This window comes from Enoplosus armatus, chromosome 13, assembly GCF_043641665.1.
Source record: "Enoplosus armatus isolate fEnoArm2 chromosome 13, fEnoArm2.hap1, whole genome shotgun sequence".
NCBI lineage: Eukaryota > Metazoa > Chordata > Actinopteri > Centrarchiformes > Enoplosidae > Enoplosus > Enoplosus armatus.
The window spans coordinates 6,901,254-6,923,386 of record NC_092192.1 but is presented as its reverse complement, the minus strand read 5'-3'; the positions used below and the strand labels follow the sequence as shown (position 1 = coordinate 6,923,386).

General features: G+C 40.1%; 2 protein-coding genes across 2 annotated transcripts; both read right to left on the bottom strand.

Moving 5' to 3' along the window:
* Window positions 1–1,735: 1,735 nt before the first annotated feature.
* Window positions 1,736–8,212, bottom strand: skp1 (S-phase kinase-associated protein 1). Its single transcript, XM_070917109.1, has 6 exons — window positions 8,079–8,212; window positions 7,209–7,308; window positions 6,958–7,031; window positions 5,782–5,925; window positions 2,686–2,826; window positions 1,736–2,473 (listed from the first exon to the last, which is right to left on the bottom strand). Exons 2-6 carry the CDS (start codon window positions 7,303–7,305, stop codon window positions 2,438–2,440), a joined length of 492 nt encoding a protein of 163 aa, XP_070773210.1. The 5' UTR covers window positions 7,306–7,308; window positions 8,079–8,212; the 3' UTR covers window positions 1,736–2,437.
* Window positions 8,213–10,099: 1,887 nt separating this feature from the next.
* On the bottom strand, window positions 10,100–19,795 carry ppp2cab (protein phosphatase 2 catalytic subunit alpha b). The gene is made up of 7 exons (XM_070918025.1): window positions 19,534–19,795; window positions 11,895–12,104; window positions 11,614–11,787; window positions 11,298–11,387; window positions 10,872–11,033; window positions 10,348–10,466; window positions 10,100–10,252 (listed from the first exon to the last, which is right to left on the bottom strand). The coding sequence occupies exons 1-7, from the start codon at window positions 19,633–19,635 to the stop codon at window positions 10,180–10,182; spliced, it is 930 nt and encodes a 309-aa protein (XP_070774126.1). The 5' UTR covers window positions 19,636–19,795; the 3' UTR covers window positions 10,100–10,179.
* Window positions 19,796–22,133: the final 2,338 nt, after the last annotated feature.

The window sequence follows — 22,133 nt, the reverse complement described above, 5'->3', positions numbered from 1 at the left end:
TCTCAAAGCCTCCTTCAAATGGTCAATACTTTAATCAAGCATTCAGACAATCCCTGTCTACCTGGAAATATCACACAGCCACATCATGTCTGGTTCAAGTGGTCCCCAGTCACAGGTGCATTGTCACCAGCCTGGACATGTTAATAAGGTTAGTATTAACATTAACCTGGTGATTATTAAACGTCCTGGTCATGAACTTTAGAAAGTTGACAAGGAACACTTGAGGAGGATCCAGCCCCTGAACTGGTGACCAAGAGTCCCAGTTGTACAGAGGCAGACCTGCGCTGGAGGCAGAATTAATCTGCTACAGTTAACCTCAACTAAAGCGATTAGTTTTGCCTGGAGGACGGCTCTGCCTCATGAGAAATCATTTAGCTAATAAAACTCCTAAGCCCGGCCCTGTGCTTTGACCTCCATGACAATCACAAATGAAATGAGCTCTTTGTTTGTTAAATGAACCACATCGACACAGACCTCAAAATGAGGCGCAGATAAGTTCCAAGAGCTGATCTGGCATCAAGGTCTCAGTGTTGTTACGTATACACTTTTCTCCAAATTTAGGGGTTTACATTATCACCATCACATCACCATGACATCACTCTGACTCGTTATCTACCACCATCACTCAGACCAAACCAGAGGGGAGCAGAGACCAACAACCAGCCAGCCTGACCAGCAGAACCTCAGCTCTAAAGAGGGACAGATCCACTTTTTTTAGCTGTTCGACTTCCATTTCATTCCATTTCCAAGACATTTCTGTAACTACCTGTGACAGAGATAACATTTCCAAGTTCAAGTTACATTATTTCTTTTAGGCACTTTCAGGCTGTCAGTCTCTCGCTATATCAACCGTTACATTTTTGTTCCGTTGTCGCCTAATTTGTGGTATTTTTGTATGAATCTTATGTGATTTTTAAGGTCAGATGTTTAGCTGGTGGGGAAACCCTCAGAGAAAGACGAGAGGGTTTTGTTTTTTTATTAAAGTCTCTTGGCTGTTTTCCTTTGACTGAACATTTTGCAGTTCCGTAAACTTATCTGAGACCAAATGGGTACTATTATATTGCATTGTGTTGTAAAGTTTTATAAATGTTGGAATTCCCTATTATAATTAAACTTTTATATGTTTTTATGTAAAAAAAAAAAAAAAAGTGAAATGACAAAAAAAAGATTTTTAGTTTCCACCATTTCTTAAAGCAATACATTTTGTGTTTGTCCTCTTGTGCAGAATTTTACTTTTGATTTGGTCAAGTGTTACTGCGGCAGCATTCAAATGATATCTTGTGTTCTCAATCTGTGCATGTTCCAACTTTAATGTAAGAAAAAAAGGATTTTGACTAAAAAAAGGCTTTAACGTACTGTTCTGCTTGCAGCTTCAAGCTCAGCTTCCAACACTGTGGACAAAGTGAAGGCTGGGCTTCTGTACAGCAAAACCGTTTTCCTCCAGCAGAGAGAGCTCTTGTGCCAGAAATAGCTTATTATTTTGAGGATGTCCGCCGCGGCAACACCTCGAAGACGTCTTTTGTATTTTTCAACACCTCAAAACGCCTGATGTATTCCTTGTTTTTGTTTGATGTATTAAAGTGTTTTGAATATCTTGTCCATGTCTACTGTAGTTAAGACACGAGGACATTTCAGGAATGATTTTAGTGACACAAACCACTTAAAATTTATTGTCCCAAAGAAGGTCATGCTCCTCGGCACCTGGTCCCTTCAAAATAAAAATGACAAACGCCAATCTTTTTATACATTTTATTTACTCCTTCAATGTATGTTTGATCATCCCAAAAGTCAACATCAGAGCTCATCTGAGAAAAGGTTTCCAATTCAATACAACATGAATTAGGAATGAGTTACCCAACGCTGTGTGACAACACACAAGTACTTCCAGTCCAAAGGACATAATGCAAAAAAAAACATCTTTCCACCTCAAACTTCACTTTTCCTTTAAACAGCCCACCCTCTCTGAACATGGTTTCACAAAACAGATGCATTTACAGAGCAAAAGTAAAATATTCACACTTTCATTTCCTATCGTCAAAAAAGCCATTTTATTTAATCAATTAACCTAAAAGAAAAACATGTCCAGTAAAAAAGACAACCATAGCGACTGGTAATAGGGAAAATATGAAAAGGACCGTCTTCTAATCTTTAAGGGTACAAAGCCATGAAAGCAGAACTATTTATTTATGTGAATACATGGCGTGTGTGTGGAAACAGAAAACAGCTTTTTTTTTAATTTAAATTAATGACAACACACAAGCAAGTTAAAATGGTCATGCTATTGGTATACAGAAATTGAGGGAAGGGGGTGGGGGGGATGGGTATGTGGCTCTAAATATACTAAATGTAAATATTGACAAGTATGAACAACGCCAGTGCAACCAGTTAGCAGGGACAATTCCTTTTCAGTGTGGTAGTGTTGGCAGGACCTTCCCCTCTACTTCTCTTCACACCACTGGTTCTCTTTGCGTACCTGTTGACAAGAGGAGGGACAAACAGGCTCAGTTTCCACAAATATGTGGACAGCACGTCAACTGTCAAAGTTGTGTACAGACCTCGTACAGAATAAAAAGGGTCTATTTGTTTAATTGTATTGAGCATCAGTCCAGAATGATCTACTCATTTCACATAATTTATATAGAAGACCTTTTTGTTTGACAGACAGGTGATGGTTGGAATAACTACCTGGGCTTCCTCCTCCTCTGTGAAATCATTTTTGATGTTGAAAGTCTTCCTGATCTCCTCCGGGGTTTTGCCTTTGATCATGTTGGCCACCGTCTTGCAGGTGACGTCTAACAGGCCTTTGATGTCCAAATAGTTGGCGGCCTAAAAAGAAAAAACAACAGTGACATGAAAAGAAGCAGAGGGGGGAAAAACTGTAAGGACTGAATGACACCTTAGCATTTCAAGGAAAATATCAACACTTGCAGGCATATTGACAGTCAGCCAAGGGCATTTTGTTTTGGATTCATTTCAGGGACTTCAACGCAGGAAGGTACTGACCATTTGTACCACTGTCCAGGTTTAATGCTGATGACAACTTAAAGCATTTTACCAGGCGTTCAGACAGAAAACAGCAGAACAGATCTGTATCTGCGCGTCTTATCTGGATAACGAGTAACATTAATACACGCAGAACGCATTGTGATCGGATCAGTCAGACCACACCTGGAGGTTAAGGCTGTGATTAGATCTCAGCCAGGTGTAAATTCTTAAGAAGAAAATCCATCCAGCAGGGTAAAAAGGTCACTTAACTCCAGCTCTTGCCGTTACATTAAGCAAGCTACAAGTAGCAGCAGCAGCTGTCTTCCCTCGCAAAAAAATTGAAAAATGAATGACTAGGTCCATGGCATTGCTTTCCATGACCATGTCCCACAAAACAACAAGAATGCTTACTAATACCAGGTGAAACTGCATGGGCCTGTGGATCAGATGTCATTATCCAGATACAGATCACATAAATACAGTTTACAGAGTGTAAATGGGGCTTCATATCCAAGACCAATTTGAGTAATAGATCCATGAATAAGGCTAAGGCTTATCTGATGCCAAAACACAGCACAGCAGTTTATATTTCTAAGACAGGATTTTATAAGTTATCATGATGAATCATTAACCTTTTGCCGTTCTGAGGGGGCTGAAATGTTCCAGCTTATCTGTCTGATCATGGCTGTTAGGAATTACAATGACCACAATTCATTACAAAACATCTGTGCTGCTTTGAAGTCCAGAGGCTCTGAGACACAGAGTGAATGGAGAAAGATTGAAACACTGTTTTCCTCCATGTTCCTCCACATAACAGACTGTTCTACTTCTGAGATGGACTGTATTGTCATTTATTAACTTCCTGCCGAATCACCATGATGATTTGATCATAGTGTTATGTTTGTCCAAAATCTCAGGCAAATTGCAATAGAAACAGGATATTTGAAGCCTGTGTACCTTTTCTGTCGAGTTGAGTTCATCACATTAACCATCTGACTATTTTAAACATGCATTTGTATACATTTAACATATGTAGATACATAAATATGAAAAGCATTGTTATCGATATTATGACACTGATTTCTGATATCTCCCAGTTTTATCTCTGATTGAGGTTACAATTAAAAAGCCTTTTGCTTACACACTCGACTGAGATCATCACACAAAACATCAACTCCGCTCACGTTGTGTTCCAGTAAACTCACATCCCGTAATATCCATTGAACCTTACATACATACATTGATTGTTTGATTGATACAGCATTTGTTGGTCTCTGACAAAGCCTTACAATCAGTTTCATATGGCACCCACTGAGCTATTTTGTCACCCGCCTTTTCGTATCCTCAAACTTTGTGCATGTAAACACATTCAAACACCCGGAGGGGGGCTAAACAACTCAAGTGACTGACACTGAGACTCGTGTTTCACTTCCTTGAAGCCCACAGCTTTTCCAACACCTATTTCCCAATCACTGCTTAGGTTACCCTTCACGTGCTCCACCTGGCTTACCATCACATGCTGCCCAGAGGAAATCCACAGGAATGTGATTTTTCACCTTAAAAACACTCTTTTTAAATCCCTGCGTCTTGTATAGCAGTTGTCCAAACCACCAATCCTCCAGCTGTTGCTAAGCAACCTTTGCATCTCTGTTAACCAAATGAAAACACTTAGTAGTCTCCCACAGCAGTGAAGGAAATAGACCTCAGCAAAGGAGTATCACAAAAGAAATATGCGCATTCAACTTTACAAGTAGGTGACACAAAGAGGCACTAAAGCAAAGGAGAACAACTGCAATGACAACGTTATATGAAGATGTATCATATAAATGTCTTCAGAAATCAAATTAGAATACCGTAACTTTGGATCAGACAATTCTGCATCTTATATTCATCATATAGCTGTTCTGATTGGTCTTTATGTTGCGCATAACAGAACTGGGCTCCTTTACTAACCTTTTAATTAATTTAGGGGTTTAGGCTTTAGTGGCAAACTAAACCCATTTAATCAACTGACAGAAATGAAAGTAAACAAAAACATAGTTGTTATTCAAATATCTTCACTCTCACAAACCACTGTTCTAGTGGGCATCTGCTTGTGTTGTGGGAACAAAAATCTGTTAATAAATTAACACTGTGGGGACTCACTCCCATCTTGGGGGGGAAAAAGCTGGTGTGTACCCGTGTTCAGTGTTAACCCTTACATCACAAGATTTTGTCTTATGGTGTACGTTCAGGTGAGGGATGGGGTTTGGCATGTAATGGTTGTAGTTAAGGTTGGTGTCAAAATTAGCACCTGCCACTCGCCAATTGCGAGTAAAAGTCTACGTTGTCGAATAAAATAAGGTGGTCAACCGCCTTCACTAAAACACATTTAGTCAAGTTAATTGACCAAGTTTTGTTTTCCGTCGGCTCTGTACACAGCATGCAACGTATGACCGTCGAGAATTGTATTGCAATTCTTTGATTGACCCTCCCTGTCCACCGTCACTAGGCTTACTTTATCTGGCTAGCTACCAGACTCGATTACCAGAACCACAGGGGAGAATTTCATGCTAACTGCAATGAGAGCCTGCGGGTGTGCGGTGGCACATTGCCGGAGTAAATCAACCTAAAAGGAAAAAATGAATAGCACAGTGGAAGTGCAGTTGAGAAGAAAATTAAAGGGGTGAGAAGAAACTGGGCTTTTTTATGACATCGTATCTTATGCAGTTTCATGACCAGATGAAAAATATTTTGGCCGGTAATTTTTTGTAGTGAAAGGTCATTTTAGACCCTAATAATGTAAACTGTATTTACCAGAATTAGTTCAAACAAGGTGCCTTGATCCACTTTGAGGAACTCCTGGTCCCATACAGGAATGTCATCTGTCCTCTTCTCCTTGTTCTCATCATCCTCAGGAGGAGGAGGGTCATCTTTGTGATGAGTACACCACTGAATCACCTGAGGGAAACACACACACACCATTTTCACCACCGTAGTACATTACAGTGGTCATAACCAGTCAAATATACACGGCATCCATACACACTGCATTTCAAACTGGAGCACAAGGGTTTAACACCACACTAAAATTGTTGCTCTTTGTCTAGTACTACCGTGTGCCTTGTTTCTCTTGCTTATTTTGTAAACTTTGATAAAAAATAATCATTAATCAGCATGGGTATTCAGATACAAATAAAAGAATCTTGAGACCCTCATGTTTGAGATAACTGCAGCTCTGAAGCACAAGCATGAACTTGTAGAAAACGCAAAAAACAAACAGGCCTTCGCAGCCTCCTGCTCCCACAAATGTGATTAGTTGGTTTACTGGCAAGCCCAATTTAACACAGGCAAAAGAGAACAAATAGCTTGCACTTCAGCATGTGATACATGGACAGTAAAAATTAGATTTTCATCTTAACAGAATGTGAAGACAAACTATACATACACTCAGTTGCCGTTTTGGTCCACCAAGCAAAAACAAAGATGTGCCTCTGATGTTTTGTCCAGCTTATTTATATCAGTGAGTGTAGGCTATCAAAAATACCTTTCAGTATCACGCATTATAATTTAACAGCAACTACTGTCTCCAAAGTGAGTTAAGTTCAATCAATTCCTCTCTAAAACAGTTTCCACAAAAGCTGACTTAAAAAACAAACTGGCAACTGAGTGAACAGCACATGTATACAAATTTCAGTGTTTATAGTATATTCAACTTAAAGCAGCATCTCAGTTCAATGCATAAACAACTTAAAAACAGCCATGGAGCAGAAAAACACCTACACTAACTACTGCTGGAAGATTTAACATATCTCAAGGTGCTGTGTAATAAGGCTAAAGTGAATTCTGCTGTGACCACACATCAACAAAACCAAGCCTTTTATTTTTAATAAACAAACAAGACACTGATCATCATAGGTGAGTGCACATGTGTGGTATGTTAGGTAGGTGTGTGTGTGTGTGTGTGTGTGTGTGTGTGTGTGTGTTCTGTACCTTCTTGAGAATTGCAGCGTTCACATTAGGGAGAGGAACTGGGTCATCGTCTCCTTCATCATCCATTCCCAAATCTGTCAAAGAATCAATGAATGTAATAAATTAGTCTGTAATACATCTATCAGAATTTGCAATTATCCAATTACAAGACAACCCCAAAATTGGCGCAAAGGAAAAAAAACATATCACACAAAGTCAGCCGTGAAGTCACACACTGGACTCAAACGTTTGTGATGATTTAAAAGTTATACCTTCTAACATGGTCTTGATGGTGACAGACTGTTTGGCTATCTCAACATCCACCTCGAAGATTTCTCCATCAGAGCTCTGTAATTTTATTGTGGGCATTATCTGTAGAGTAGAACAATGAGGTTATTAAAACACATTAGAAAGAATAGTTAGATACATTAACATATCTGCACAAAATTTGATTAGCCAACAAAGTAAACTCACATTAACAGCTGACACTAATTCTACGTCTGCTCATTGCTAACGCGACAGCTAGCTAAACTAATATTGGCGTGATGGCTGCTTACCAACTTGTCAGAAAGCCCGCTTAGAAAAGTACAAACCATTATAATGCACTAGCTACAGCAATAACAATAAACCTGGTACAAACGTAAACATATTTAAACGTTACCTATGCGTGCGTTGTTATTAACGTTAGCAACATCAACTCAATCGACAAATGGTAAGCGTTCAAGCGCTAGCTCCAAGCTAACCAACGATACATTTAGCTAGCCACCTGTTAAAACAGGCTAAACGACGGCAACACTATCCAAGCAGCTAGCATGCTATTTGGTCAATTTGATAACTAACAAAAGGGATATTCGTTAATGCACAAAACACCAGGTCCGCGTGTTAGAAGGCTAGCTGCCATGCCTGCCTTGTGCATTTCACAACCACAACAATCCCCGAATGTTAGCTAAATATTAAGCTAACCGGGCAGCTAGCATTACTATGCACAATGCTAGCATGTTAGCTTGCAAGGACAGTGAGGCCTCTTAGCAACCATATCTTGCTGGGCTATTCAAACAAAGATGTAAACAAAATGTAAAAACCTCAATTTCCAAATGTGAACAAAACGTAAGAAACACATTCAGCTTTGCGAAGCTACGTACCGTAAATGTTTTAACTCAGATCCAGAGGTGAAATTCCTCTGTAGTCAACAGCAGGGCCTGACAGACGCTGAGGCACCGATAGCGGCTGGAAGTCTCTGGATAAGCCTGGTGAGCCTGCCGCCCGGAGGCTGACGATCGCTTTGTCAGATGCTGAAGGAAAAAGGGGGGCGGGCGCATGAAGGCTGCTTTTCCTGTTTATCTAACCCAGTTTCATTCTCTTTTTTTTCCGCCTCATCCTCTGTCACACTAAATTATTCTGAGATTTATGCCATCTGTTATGTGCATGTTAAGCTTGCATGCCATTTGTATTTTTTGGGATGCCATTCTGGTTATTCAATAAAAATTTGATTTTTTTTTATGGCAGGGTGCTTCTCGCTCCGTGCAGTACATCTACATATGTGTTACCATATTCACCTACACTAGTTTACTTTCAATGATTCTAGCCATGTGTAATATGTAAAGTCTACTTTAAATTGCAATCCACAGGTATTTGGCAAACATTTTACTAATTTAGACCAGTGTTAACTTACTTTTAAACATTTGGAAAATATGCTTTAAGTCTAAGTGCATTATGTGCCATAATACTTTAACTGTATTTAAAAAAATGAATTTAGTGTTCACTCTTTAAACAACCATGGAGTGGCGCTTTCCCCTTGTTTCACATCCTTTCGAGCTGGTTCTGTGGTGTGTTCAAGTGCCCCTCAAAAGCTTTCACTTCCTAGGTCTGAGTGCATAAATACCACTTAATCTATTTCTAAATGTTGCATCACCACTGCTGTTTTTCATAAATAATGTAACAAAATGTTAAAAGTGGGTTATATTGTTTTCAATGTCAAGCAGCACAGCACTTTAGCTGCAGTGGGGAAAAGAGACTACGCGCATATTTGGCATAATTACATTTTATAAATGTGTGTGTATGACAACAAACATTAAACAGGAAAACACATATAGTAATATTATCTGGGTCTTTCTTTTGTGTTTCACTAATAATTATAATGTTTATGGTGGCACATAAATGCAACTGTTCCACAATACTACAGAATCCTTTAGTCTAGCCCTCTAATAATTAGCCTTCCAGGTAAAAGTGTAGTTTAGTTACCATTACGGTAACACTCTCCAAGGTCATCAGTGTGCAAACCTCTCCAAAAGACAAATCCTGAACTAATTCCTCAATTGTAGAACTGCCAGCCAACCTGCAGACCAGATGGCTTACCTACTCAGGGGTTGGTGAACTGGCTGACTTCCAGTTGGTTCAATTCAAAATTAATCACAGGTCAAAGGGACCTTGTAGGCCAGACCATAACACCGGTTGTCATCTCATTCAGGGCAAAGTTTTTCAGTACCATAAAAAGAAAAGAAAGAAAACAGCACATTGATTCAAGGAGCCACCTTCATCTTTATTATTCAAATGGTTTGGTTAATACAGACTCTGTAGTTCAGAGGGAGTCAGTGAGGTGATGTGGATGAACACTCCATCCTATCATATACACCAAGCTGGGTGACTGCATAAGAAGAGTTTTCCTTAAAAGTTACACAGGACAAAGAAACCTTGTGTAAAATTTGCCTGATGGGGGCTTTATTTGTAATTTTTTAAAAATCAAAGAGAAAAAAAAAAACATCTGTATCATCATCTTCATATTTTGACATATGTTACATTTCTTTAGATTTACAAAAGTGCAAACAGATCATGTTCAGATCTCCTAAAGATAAGCCATGGCAGGTGGGGTTCAAACAGCCGCATTTTAAGTAGCAAATTTTCGACTTGGACCTCGGTGCCATCAGTCCAGCTCCACAGGTACAGGATGAGGAATTTAAACATCGCTGTTGTTTTACATAGTGGGGGAGATGTTCAATACAAGTCCTCAGCAATGAATATTGTAATGATTATGGCACACACCTTTTGGTCCATTCATAGACACACAGACATTGTTTTTTAATAAATGCTTAAATAGGTCTTTGTGTGGATATACAATGTGCACTGCTGTGTAGCCCCCCCCCCCCAGTCTCCCACCCTCCCCTTCCTCATTCATGTTGTTTTCGGTTGAAGGTCATACATCATGGCAATACTGGACCTGACTGTACAAGGGTCAAAGGTCAAAGTTTACAAGAAGTAATCTGGGGTGCGGCGAGTGACATGAGGCTCCCCTCTGCGAGGCGCAGGATCAAACTGCAAGCTGGTTAAAAGAAAAACAAGTACGAATTGTTGATCAGTCACTTTAAAGTCATACATATTGTAATTTGTATATTATTATTTTTTTGTTATACTTACAATGAGTATTTGAGGGTGTCGTCTAGTTCCATGATAGCTGCCTGGTTGCCACAGCGGTAGCAGTAGTTGGGAGCACTAAATATTGTCACCACATTCCTCTCGTGGCACCAGTTGTAACCCTGGGGGGAAGCAGATGCATTATTCACCGGAGATGTATAATTCAGGAAAAAGTGCTGCTATAATGCAAATCTAAACTGAACATGTTTTTGAACTCGGTAAGAGAGTACTAGCTGGTGATTTAACTGTGTGTCCTATTGTCTTCTGTAGCAGTGGTGGTTGGGATAAATGTTTGTTTTGATTATGCTTTAAGTTAGTTCAGTTTTTGGTAAACATTTCTTGAATTGTTGACTGTAGCTATGAAGTTTACACACTGTAACTGCCAGTCTTGAACTATACTTAAAATTACAAACATACATGGTGACTTTTGGAATCAGCCACTGTGTCCAGTTGATATTTCCTATACTATATCATCTTTAGCAGCAGATAAACTTAATTCTGCACACATACTGTATACAGACACGCACCTCCATAACCAGTTGGTGGGCACGGGACACCAGTGTGAGGCGGTTGGCATGGTTGAAAGTCTCAGAGATGTCCTGGCCGAAAGTGTAGCCGGCTCCTCGAGGGGAGATGCCCCAGCCACCGCGGTCGTCAGGGTCTGACCACAGCAGGTCACACATGGGACCCTGCAAAAGACAAAGAGGAAGAGGAGGAGAATGTTAGCAAGGAAAGACAGAAATAGTCCTGCTATTGATTACCTGCAGCCAGCATCATGTTTAACTGCGAATATATTGAATTATGGAGAAAAGAGAATATCATCACATTTGTTGATGATGGTTATTTTACAACCAAATCCTGTGGTTTTCTGTTCAATTCATTGTTTTAGTGTACTTAATTTTGATATTCCAGGCACTGAAGCAGCTTATAATAGATTCAAGTATTATCTTTACCTCATGTGGCACTTCCTGTAAACGGTCCAGTGCTCTGATGTGATCCAAAGTATCTATGGATGGTGACAGGCCTCCATGAAGGCAGAAAATCTGGAAGGACAAGAGGAAAACTTCAGTATTAGTAGTAAATACGAGTAGTTTTCTCTGTCCATCAGCTTCTGTATCCATGACATCAGCAAACCAATATTTCTAAACTAGTAGTGTTATGTTTATTCTACAATGCAACATTCAACTCTGTCACAACATTAAGTCCTGTTCAGTAGTTGCTCAGTATATTTTTATCATATCTGTGAAACCAACCGACGTGTATTCTCACCTGAGAGTCTACCAGGGCAGTGAGGGGGAGATAATCGAACAGGTCTGTGAAGTACTTCCAAACGTTGGCGTTACCATATTTCCTTAGGCACTCGTCATAGAAGCCGTACACTTGTGTGATCTGTCTGCTCTCGTGGTTCCCTCTGAGGATTGTGATGCGCTCCCGGTAGCGTACCTGAAACACGAGCAGAGAACAGAGCTGGTGTTAAGTTTTTTTCCGAAAACAAGCCTCACCAAATTTTAGTTTTGGAACAAGTCATGTGTGTGACAGTTATTACTTACCTTAAGTGATACTAGTAAAGTGACAGTTTCTACGGAGTAGTACCCTCTGTCTACATAGTCTCCCATGAACAAATAATTTGTGTCTGGAGATTTCCCTCCGATCTTGAACAGCTCCATGAGGTCGTGGAACTGGCCGTGCACGTCACCACACACCGTCACCGGACATCTCACCTCCTGGACGTTTGACTCCTTTGTCAGGATCTCTTTTGCCTGCAGAAAAAGAAAGAAACACACATTTAACTGTGGTCCGTGGAGTGAAAAATGAAAAAACACCAGGAAAAGTGTAAAATACAATAACTGCAGGTGATCCCACAGGGGCTTAAAACATCTCAAAAGTCAAACAAAAGTCAATGTTCCACAGTTTATATATTGTGTTAGGCCTTACTGTGTTTTGCTCATTGAAATGCAGGAAAATCCATGCGATCCTGCACTGTAATTACATGCTCTATACACTGTAATTTTCTATGTCATTCTTTGTTCGCCATCTTTATTTCAGGAACGGACAATTTCCTGCCAGCCTCTCTGCACAATTTCGCAACACAACCCCCAACATCACCATCATAATCTTTCCTAGAGAAAAAGTGTGTGTGTGTGTGTGTGTGTGTGTGTGTGTGTGTGTGTGTGTGTGTCTCTAGTTTCCTGTGGGCCTGCCTTGCAGCGCTTGGAAAAGCAGCTCTGGTTGCACTGCGACATTTCCTAAAATCAATTACCGTGATGATCCAAAAGCAGAGAACAGAGTGTTTTTGGATGAAACACTTGGTTTCCTCTGAGTATTACTTTAAGAGGACTCAGTTATAGCTAGGAGGGTTATGGCAACACAACAGTCAGCCACTACACCCAAAAGTAGAACTGTCAAAAATGGTTTTCTCGGACACGGTTCATTCTGCCAAGAATTCATCTTGGTGCAGTCCAAAACTGCAGCAGGTTATGACTCAGTATGTCGGCTTCAGCTAGTGTTTCTAGAGGACACACTTGGTTACTGTTGCCTGCGGATTCAATGCAAGGAGAAAAAAGAAGTTTACTTGGCATCTTTTGACTTGATATAAAAAACACCACTGTGTGTCTAGTGATAGATTCTCCTTATTTTACCCATGGAGCTGTAGAGTGAACATCTGTTAACAACGCTCACTAAGCAAGTGTGTAATGATTATGCAGCTTTTAGCAGCACTTACCCCATTAAAACAAAACCAAAAATAGTGGGCGAGCTTTAAACAGTACCAATACTAAATCTGGAGACCCACAACAAGGCCTATTCCTGGAGTCAGTCTCGCTTGGCAGGTCTGACTACGGGGTCAGTCAGCTGGATGAGCTCTTTTAAGGAGCTTTGAAGCAACAAATCCTGGGGCTGAGAGAGAAATGCTCGGAGCCAAATGACCACCAGACATGTCTGACGCGCTAAGCTGCATGGGAGATATGGAGGCATCTGCAAAATCAAAGGAAAGGTGGACAATGGAAGCAGAGGGGGGATAAAGAATCACACTAAGTTTTTATTCACCAACCATTTTCAAGTGATTGAGATGTGATTCTAGAGAGATGGTCACTGTGCATTCATAATAGGCTCGAGAGCAGGGGTTGTTGTGTCCTTTGTGTTTCATGTTTATCACATGAGACACTATTTGAAAGCTACTGCCAATTTAATTTGAGCAAACGCGTGTCTCCTGCGAAGTAAATGCCTGGTGTTTTGTCTGTCCCACATTTTGAGCAGCCTCCATCTTTTCGTACTGTTCCCTTTAAATAAAAAATGCAACCAGGGTGAGAGAATGAGGGAACGGATATTGACAGAGTGCTGAAGTTGGCCTGTCACCCCGGCAGATGGGACACAGAGAGAGACAGACCCAGAGTGACCAGGACAGGACTGCAGCGCTGCACAACGCTGACCTATATTACACACACATACTCCACGTGGCAGGAGGACCAGGGCTAACGCAACTGAGTCGCTAAATAGAATATTCTACATGCCTGTATTAAAGTGGAACAGCAATATATTTTCATCCTCCACTCCTCCTAATTACTTTGCGTGGGATGAGGGGAAAATAAACAAACAGGCATTTTAAGTGGGCCAGGTCTGTCTGTGATCCTCCTTACTATTCACTGTTCTAAAGTTTCAATTGTATTAAGTGCAACATCAATTTAATACACTCATTATCATTACCTGGCAAATATAAGCAGGTTCACAGTGACATTTTTCATTATGCTCTATGACAATTTTTTAACTCTATGGTCGATTAAAAATCAAGGAAAGACAGTGTATTGGGCTACTAAAGAAGTAGCCCATTAAAAAGTAAACAGTACTGCCAAAGGGACGTAAATGTTCTGTGAATGAGAACTCAAGATTTTTGTTGAAATCTTCCTGCCGAGTATTATTGCTGCAGTATTTTTTGGGTTTGTTCACGCATGAAGGCTATCACTGATTAAAGCGAAATATCCAGTTCCTCCTCTGTTTCAAACAAACCTCAGTTGCTCCTGCTGGAAATATGAAGAATCATCTGAACTAATTTTATTTTACATTTAGATCAGAGGACTCTTCTCTGGGAGAAAAAAAAACACACACCAGACATTGGGTTGAAACAAAAGTAGAATGACCCAATCAAAAGACAATATCCTTAAGTGCTATTTCTTCCACCCATAATTCATTAGGACATCTTCTACACATTGCTTTGCCAGTGCATGATACAGTAAGAGCTCTGTAACCTTACTCTGAACTGTATGAGTATCAGATATCACCTATGTGGCCTAACTTGGCTCATGTGATTATAACTTGGTTAATGTGCACTGACAACTTGGCCTGGCCTAATAGGTACGAGTCATATTTTCTTGCTGCATTGAGCCACTGCTTTTATTTCTATCCAGTTTGTATCCTCTTATTTCTCTGCCCACTCAAGAGACTTTAATCTTTAGTCAAAATCCTGCAGTTGTAAATAAACCTCATTATCTGCCGTTACAGCTGGTTGTTGTTGCGATTCCAGATACAAGTTGTTCATTCTTAACAATTCCACTGCGATCACCGGGAGCATAAATCACTTAAAATAAATATAGCACATCCTATACATCCTTTTAAATAAATGTCATTTATCATCATGTATCAAAACAATGCAGCAAAAATATGACAGAAAAAAATAAAACATCAAACAGGATTATGGTTTATCTGATCAAACATTACATAAAACTGGAGGAAGTAAACTAATTCAATGTGACCCGCTGCTCATGGTGCCAGAACAACTTTTTCATAACTCCCAATTTAAGCTTGGATTTAGCGATAACCACAAAATGTATTGAGTGAGAGACGTGCTTATCCTTGAGACTGCGGTTCACAGCTTGTACCCTGGATGCCAGTCCAGCTGTGAACGAAAAGGATGACGGCAGAGGTTACGTAAGCACCTCGCCCAAAGTACAGACCACACCTGTAGCATTAATGCCATGGGGAGGGAGCCTCGGCCCAGATTACAGCTATGCCCAATACGTCAGACGCCACACAGTCAACAAACTGCTTAGCCGAGTGCTGAGAAGTGAAGTCAGCATTTTCCGCAAGGCTGCCGCAATATATTCCCATTAAACACGGCCAAAGGTTCTCCTGGAGACAAGCAAATTAAGCCTGACAACTAGGCAAAACTTCAACCACAAACAATGACCTCACTCAAGAGGTTTATGATGGTTAAAAGTTAAGCATCTCCTGACAACAGCACTATAATCAGTGTGAAAATCAGCACCAGCATCAGCCAAATGATGGCAGACTGTGTCTGTGTTTGTCAGCTTTTCTACTGACAGTTTGTGATTTTTGCTGAGATGCATTTAACAACCTTTTGTAAGCGTCAGTCATTGTGGATGGTGTGTGTTCACAGGGAACTGTGTTGTTGCACACTTTCATCTGTGTTTTTGATATCCATCTGTACCATTATCACTGTAATATATTTATACACACATATATATATATATATATATATATATATTTTAGATTAGCACTACTACCTTGGAATTTCTGCTCTGCTCAGTGAATAAGAGATGCAAATTTAGTTCACTCCATCAGACATTGTTGTAGGAAAACATACCATCATTTGGAACAGTCCTCCACACTGACTCATTTTTCTGAATAAAAATGTGCCTCAGTTGGCAAATGAAGCTTTATTTGCTGCCCTGAATAGATGCATCAAATTGGTTTAAGCATAGACGGGTCATACAGGGGACTTCAGCTCCAGTGAGGAAATTATTTCTACATGACCAAACTGTTACATCATTCTGACACACTTTAGATGATGTCATATGACATTCATATTTGAAGAGAAATTCAGAAATCAGAACTTCCCCCTCTTTCGTAAGCAAATGTCCTTTTTACGCTGCTGTACAATTGCTGCACCATTTACTGCCTTTTATAAATCTCTCATGTTTAAAGCACTTTGTAAATGATTTACTCAGGACAAGACAAATGAACTGGATCTAGCCTAAATGGTTAGCAAACGGTTCCTCATAGGGAAGTCAAATGAGCAAAGATATAAACAACACAGGGCTTGAAACTTACAGACAATGACACTGAATGGTTATGTAACTTTCAAAAAGGATTATTTTTAAACGGAGAGGAAAAAAACTAAAAGGTCATGAACGGATATGCCTCTGTCTGAGGCACTTGTTACGCATTTAATAAAATTTACTCGGTCTAATTGACAGGAACATAAAACCAATTTCCAGTGAACAGAGCATAGTCTGCAGTGACTTAATTTAAACATGGCAACTAGATTTAACACTATTAAATGATCAAACAGATGATGTCACTATCTAAACACATCTGGTGCCTTGAGAGATGGCAGATACTGCAATGCTGAAAACTGAAACATTTGCATTGATTATGATGAACAAGACAGAATCTCTGGTATGTTCAGCCTTTTCTGAGACAGCTGGAAAAACTGAACAGCACATCTCATTCCTTTACACCCCCATACATCCCAAAACAGAGCCGGGCCGCTCTCTGAGTCACAATGAACAGTGTTATCCTGAGTCACACACTCTGATCCCCTCAGCAACAATGGCTTTGGCTATGTTACTGATGCAACTCAAAATCAATCATATCCTCTGCTATTTTCAACTCAGGGAGGATGTTGCGTAGGTGCGTTCTGCTGAATATATTAACAAAAGTCACAGGGGGAGGATGGATAGATGCAGGTAGACAGTAGTGCGGAGCAGTTGAGCTCATATGAGCTGTGACAATAATACAGCCTCAGGGTGAGGAAACTGTGCCGCTTTCCTTTTTCCTCTCCGCTACTTTTATGGCATCTTTGCTGCATTCGGGAGGAAACAGTGGAGAACAGCAGGAAAGGAAAACACAGCATTATTTGGGCAGTTCCTACATTTACATGTTCCTTGTTGATTGTGTTCATTTTTCTGGGGATTCATAACACAACTGTTGTTCATGGGGCCTATAAATCAATCAATAGGATTGTCCAGCTTTGCGAGACAGACAGGCAGTGATATGTCAAAGCATGCCAGCTGGAAAAAAAAAGCCTGTTAAGGCAAAATAGGTCAATTTAAAACTGACATTTTCCTCCAGAAGGCAGTCATCTTCACATCCTCCCAAGCCTCCTACATTGACTAGAAGATTGCACAAATGTATAAATCTGGAAAATAATAAAGCCAAACACATATCAGACTGCCACAACATTGACCACCACCCTGCCTTATGGAGAGAGTCCACACCCCATTTTGGGATCTCAACCCACAGAGTAATAAACTGGGTTGAATAATGCATTTCAAACTACTGGAACTGACCTCATCAGAGATGAGAAAAAAGAAAATAAATGCGCGGATTAACAAACCACTTGAAAATAGTGCAGCATTAACTTTCAGCACATAGCACTCCAAACATGGTAGTGGGCCTAGTTATTTCCGTCCTTTTACGAGCTGAGAGGGATAGAGCTGCACTAAAAAGAAAAACAGATTTGGCAAATAGCCATCAAAAAAAACATCTGTCCAAATTTAGCCTCTATTATCAGAGTTAACAGCAAATGTGAAAAGTAAAAAAACACAAAACCAGAAAATTTTACAGAGAACTAAAACACCACAAACTGATGTCAGGATTTCCAACACTGACATCCAACAAACAGAGACAGGGGTGTCAATTTCTCCAGCAATGGGCGCCTAAATAGACCATGACATAAAGCAGCAACAACATATAGTGTAGTTTGGAAAAGGGTTGTAGGACTTTCTGGAAAACACAAATCCTCAACAGATAAAAAGATGGTACATTTAGGCAAAACAACAATTTAGTTTTAATAAATTATGGGGGAAAAAAATCATGAAACAACAAACACCACGTTTTGATGATACAAAACTGTGTTGAAGAGTCTACAGGTGAATTTTTCCGGTTAACCCAGACATCTAGAGCTGGAAATCTGCAAGTGGTCTGAGCTCAAATTATGTTGAGGAGAGATTGGGGTTAAGCTCCAGCTCAGACCAGAGAAGTCTGCAGAATTGGCCAGTTATCAGCAAAAGCAGGGGCAGAGCAAAAACATGCATGGTTACCGACAACACTGTACATGTTATGCATTCATTAAATGCAACAGTTAAAAGAGATCAATCATCCTGGCTCAGCAACCACCAGTTAAGTGGCTAAAAGGGTTGATGACACCTCTGTGACCACAGAAAGAGGTCAGAGGGGAAGTCTAGCCATCAAATAAGTAGCTCGTAATTGTGACCGGTATGTCGCCCACGTCATTTACAGTCTCAACTTAATTTGCTTGCATTGGCCTCTAAGTTTCTCTGCATAAATGACATGTGAAACAATGTCCACCAACTGTCATGGAAAACATGGATATGTAAACCAGAAACAAGAGCAGAGGTTGGGTTCAAAAGTTAGAGTTACCACTCCCATTATGTGTCTTTGACCAATTACGTCATGTAGTGTCATGTTTAAGTTTGAAAATGTACTACTTTATTGCCCATTAACAACTCAGTGACACCACTTATTGTCTAAAGAAGTAAATAAGAAGCTAGATGAAGCAATGTTCTTGACTCCCTGTGAGTAATCATGTAGCACACATGAATAGAGGATGACAAACCAACTTTATCCATATTCACCCACATTTCTGACAGCACAGTAACCTTTTCAGGAGGTCAATGTGCTGCACATCACATTAGGATAAAGTCTTTCAGGATAGAAAGGCTCAAAAACATTTTGTTTGATACCTTACCTTTTCCTTTTCTACCACTTACCATCTTACACACAGACAACATGAGACATAATGTGCAATAATTAAGCAGTCAGACTGCATTTAAAACTTGAGTGGACTTTTACTGCCACGACTTGCTAGCAGAAAGAGATGCTACAGGTCACACTGTCAGTCTGAATGAGGGGGGGCTGTAAATGTGCTATGCGACTTGAATTCACAGCGTGCCTGACCCTTCCTGGCTGGTAAACCCACAGTTAACTGCAACATGTGCTTGTTATTAATTATCTCCAGACATGTACGACGATTAAAATGTCCACAATAAAACTACTAACCACTCATAATGATTGTCAAAAATACGCACAGCGCAGTGAAATGTACACTATAGACGCCATTTTAAGAATGTCTGGAAGGCGTCGGTAAGGAGAGAGAAGACGTTGACTGTAAGTTGGGCTTGATGGGGTGGAGGGGAGTTTAAAATATCTCACCTTTTCACATAGTGATTTCACTTGTCCCTCCGACAGCTGCTTGCAATCGTTGAGCTGCTCGATCCACTGATCAAGTTCCTTCGTAAAAGCCTTTTCGTCCATTTCTGTGTGTTTACGGGGTCGCTGCAGTTCGTTTGCCGAGACGTTAGCTAATTTCGGTTAGGAGACGACTCCCCCCAGACGATCTTGTCTTTTCCAGAGCTTACAAAACGGCCACAAAAGTTGCTAACTGCTCTCTCATTAAAAGACGCATGTAGCTACCTCTGGCTGCCAGGTCGCTATGATTTGACTGAATTGAAACTGGAGGGAGGGAAGGAAAGACGTCAGTCAGCGATCCACCCTGGAAATCAGTTGGTGTGAAGTTGTCCGCAATACAACACTGCAGTTCCGGCTGTGGCCTTCAAAATAAAAGCATGGTTGCTCACGAGCGAAATGCTTAACGTCACAAATTGTGGAGAGCTGGAAACCTGGTTTTCTTAGGACATTTTAATGTTATTTACCTATCTGTGTCTTTGCAGGCGCAGTCTTTCCTGACTCCAGGATTAAACCAGTCTCAAGAGGTCAAAATTCAAGAACTAGAAGTACCTGATAACATATGAATATAGCCACATCAATACCACAGTCTGTAGCCTGGAGTTAAAAAAAAAAAACATTGAAGTCTTGAGTTTTCCATGCCTTTTTGAGTTTTTCACCTGGTTTGGCTAGAAAAGTACTAACTTGTATGCTTACAATTATAATACAAAGCAGCCAACTTCAGATAAAGGTTGATGGTGGAGTATATGCATTTGTTTGTTTGGATGTTTTAATTTTTCTTTATGGCATCTGTGACAATTTTCTTCCAACCAAACACACACACACACACACACACACACACACACAGACACACAAGGATCTATACATTTTGATCCTAAGGGATTGTTAGGTAAGCCTACCTGATGATAGGACAACCTTAGATGTTGTAGATCTTTAAAATCTTTGGAAAATGAAATTTTCATGGCAACAAATGAGAAGTAAGCGAAACAGCATCAATCAAAATGGATGCTGAAAACCCAACTTCCGGTTGATTGAGTCAAGCTTGACCCAGCAGCTGAGCGCCGCCAGACACAAATAGGTACCGGAGACCGATGACGGCAACTCTGCCATTGGTCCAGAGCGCTGCTTCCTCTGCAGTTTTATTGGCTCAATGGTTAATAGAGAAGTTACCAACACACACCAGAGAGAGACAGAATACATCATCGCTCGCAGGAAGCATGCTGTGAATTTTATGGTGTGGCCATGACGTCAGTGTTTCACATGTAGCCTACATCTGGTAAACAAGATACAAGACAACAGCTTATCCCGCTAACTTCTACATTTGTGCCCATGAGATTCACTTTATATAGTTATGTATATATGTTATTCAATCACATGATGTTTATAGTGTCATTGATCCCAGTCGCATGCAGTCCTAAAGCCTGGTGGTATTTTTTCATCAGGCTGAAAATCAATCCATAAAAGGCACCATTAAAAAAGAGGCCAAAACCAGCAATTCATCCTACTAACAAGTCTTTCTGTTTATCCAAAGCCTCATACAGTTTATTCCTCTGTGCCATAGACCTCCATTATTGTTTCTTAAATTGTGATGAACATTTTATTTTAAGCCAATCCCACACACACACTGCTACCATAAAAACACCAGCAACCAAATGTGTAGTAATCCACTGCTAAAAATAGTCCCTGTATTTGCACTATTTGGTCCTGTTTGTGAAACATTTGCTTAAAAACTACAGTGCCCAGCTGTTTTTCAAAATTACACTGTATATTTGTGACCCATTCTTCAAGATTTACATCTTCAGTAGGAACCAACGGGCTCGGGGCTGAGAGCAACAGACAGCATGGGGAGTCAGAATATATTGAGAGGGAGACAGGTCTTTTCATGGGATTTGTTAACAATAACAAAAAATATAACCCCTTGCACCTGTTTATTTCTTTTTTTAAAGATGACCCATCAACAGCCAACATCAGGCTCATTTTGATCATATGCTCTCATGGTGAAAAGAGGCTGCTTTATTGGAAATGTAAACACAAAGTATTTTTCTTAAAAAGAAATCTGTTTGCTTTTGCCTTTTCTGGCTTCAGCCCGTCTGTCATAGGACATGTCGACTTGTGTTTACATGGAAACTTGCACAAGCTCTATATAGACCTATAAAAACATGCTGTTAAAGAAGGCCTTTCTTTGAATGATTAAATAGCCTTGAACTTTAAGAAACGCACATGGATAACATGTAAAACCCTTTTTGTCAGCAGTTTGTCTTCATTTTTCCAGTGAAAGACATTCGATCAAGCCTCAGATTGTGATTCAGTGATTCAGTGTTTTTTTTTAAAATCAAACTCCTCCAGGGGAAATAAAAATACTGACACAATAAATTCCTGTTTTTTCGACTCCATAATACGAACAGGATAGACATGTCTGAGGCTGCAAAGAGATAATCACAGGTACAGCATGTTCTTTGGAGAAAATGTTTTGTTCCTTACCTCAGCAAGCTGCGGTCTATATACGCCTGTGCACTGCCTCTACACATTTCCATATCAGTACTTTAAATTCACACTGAATATTACTG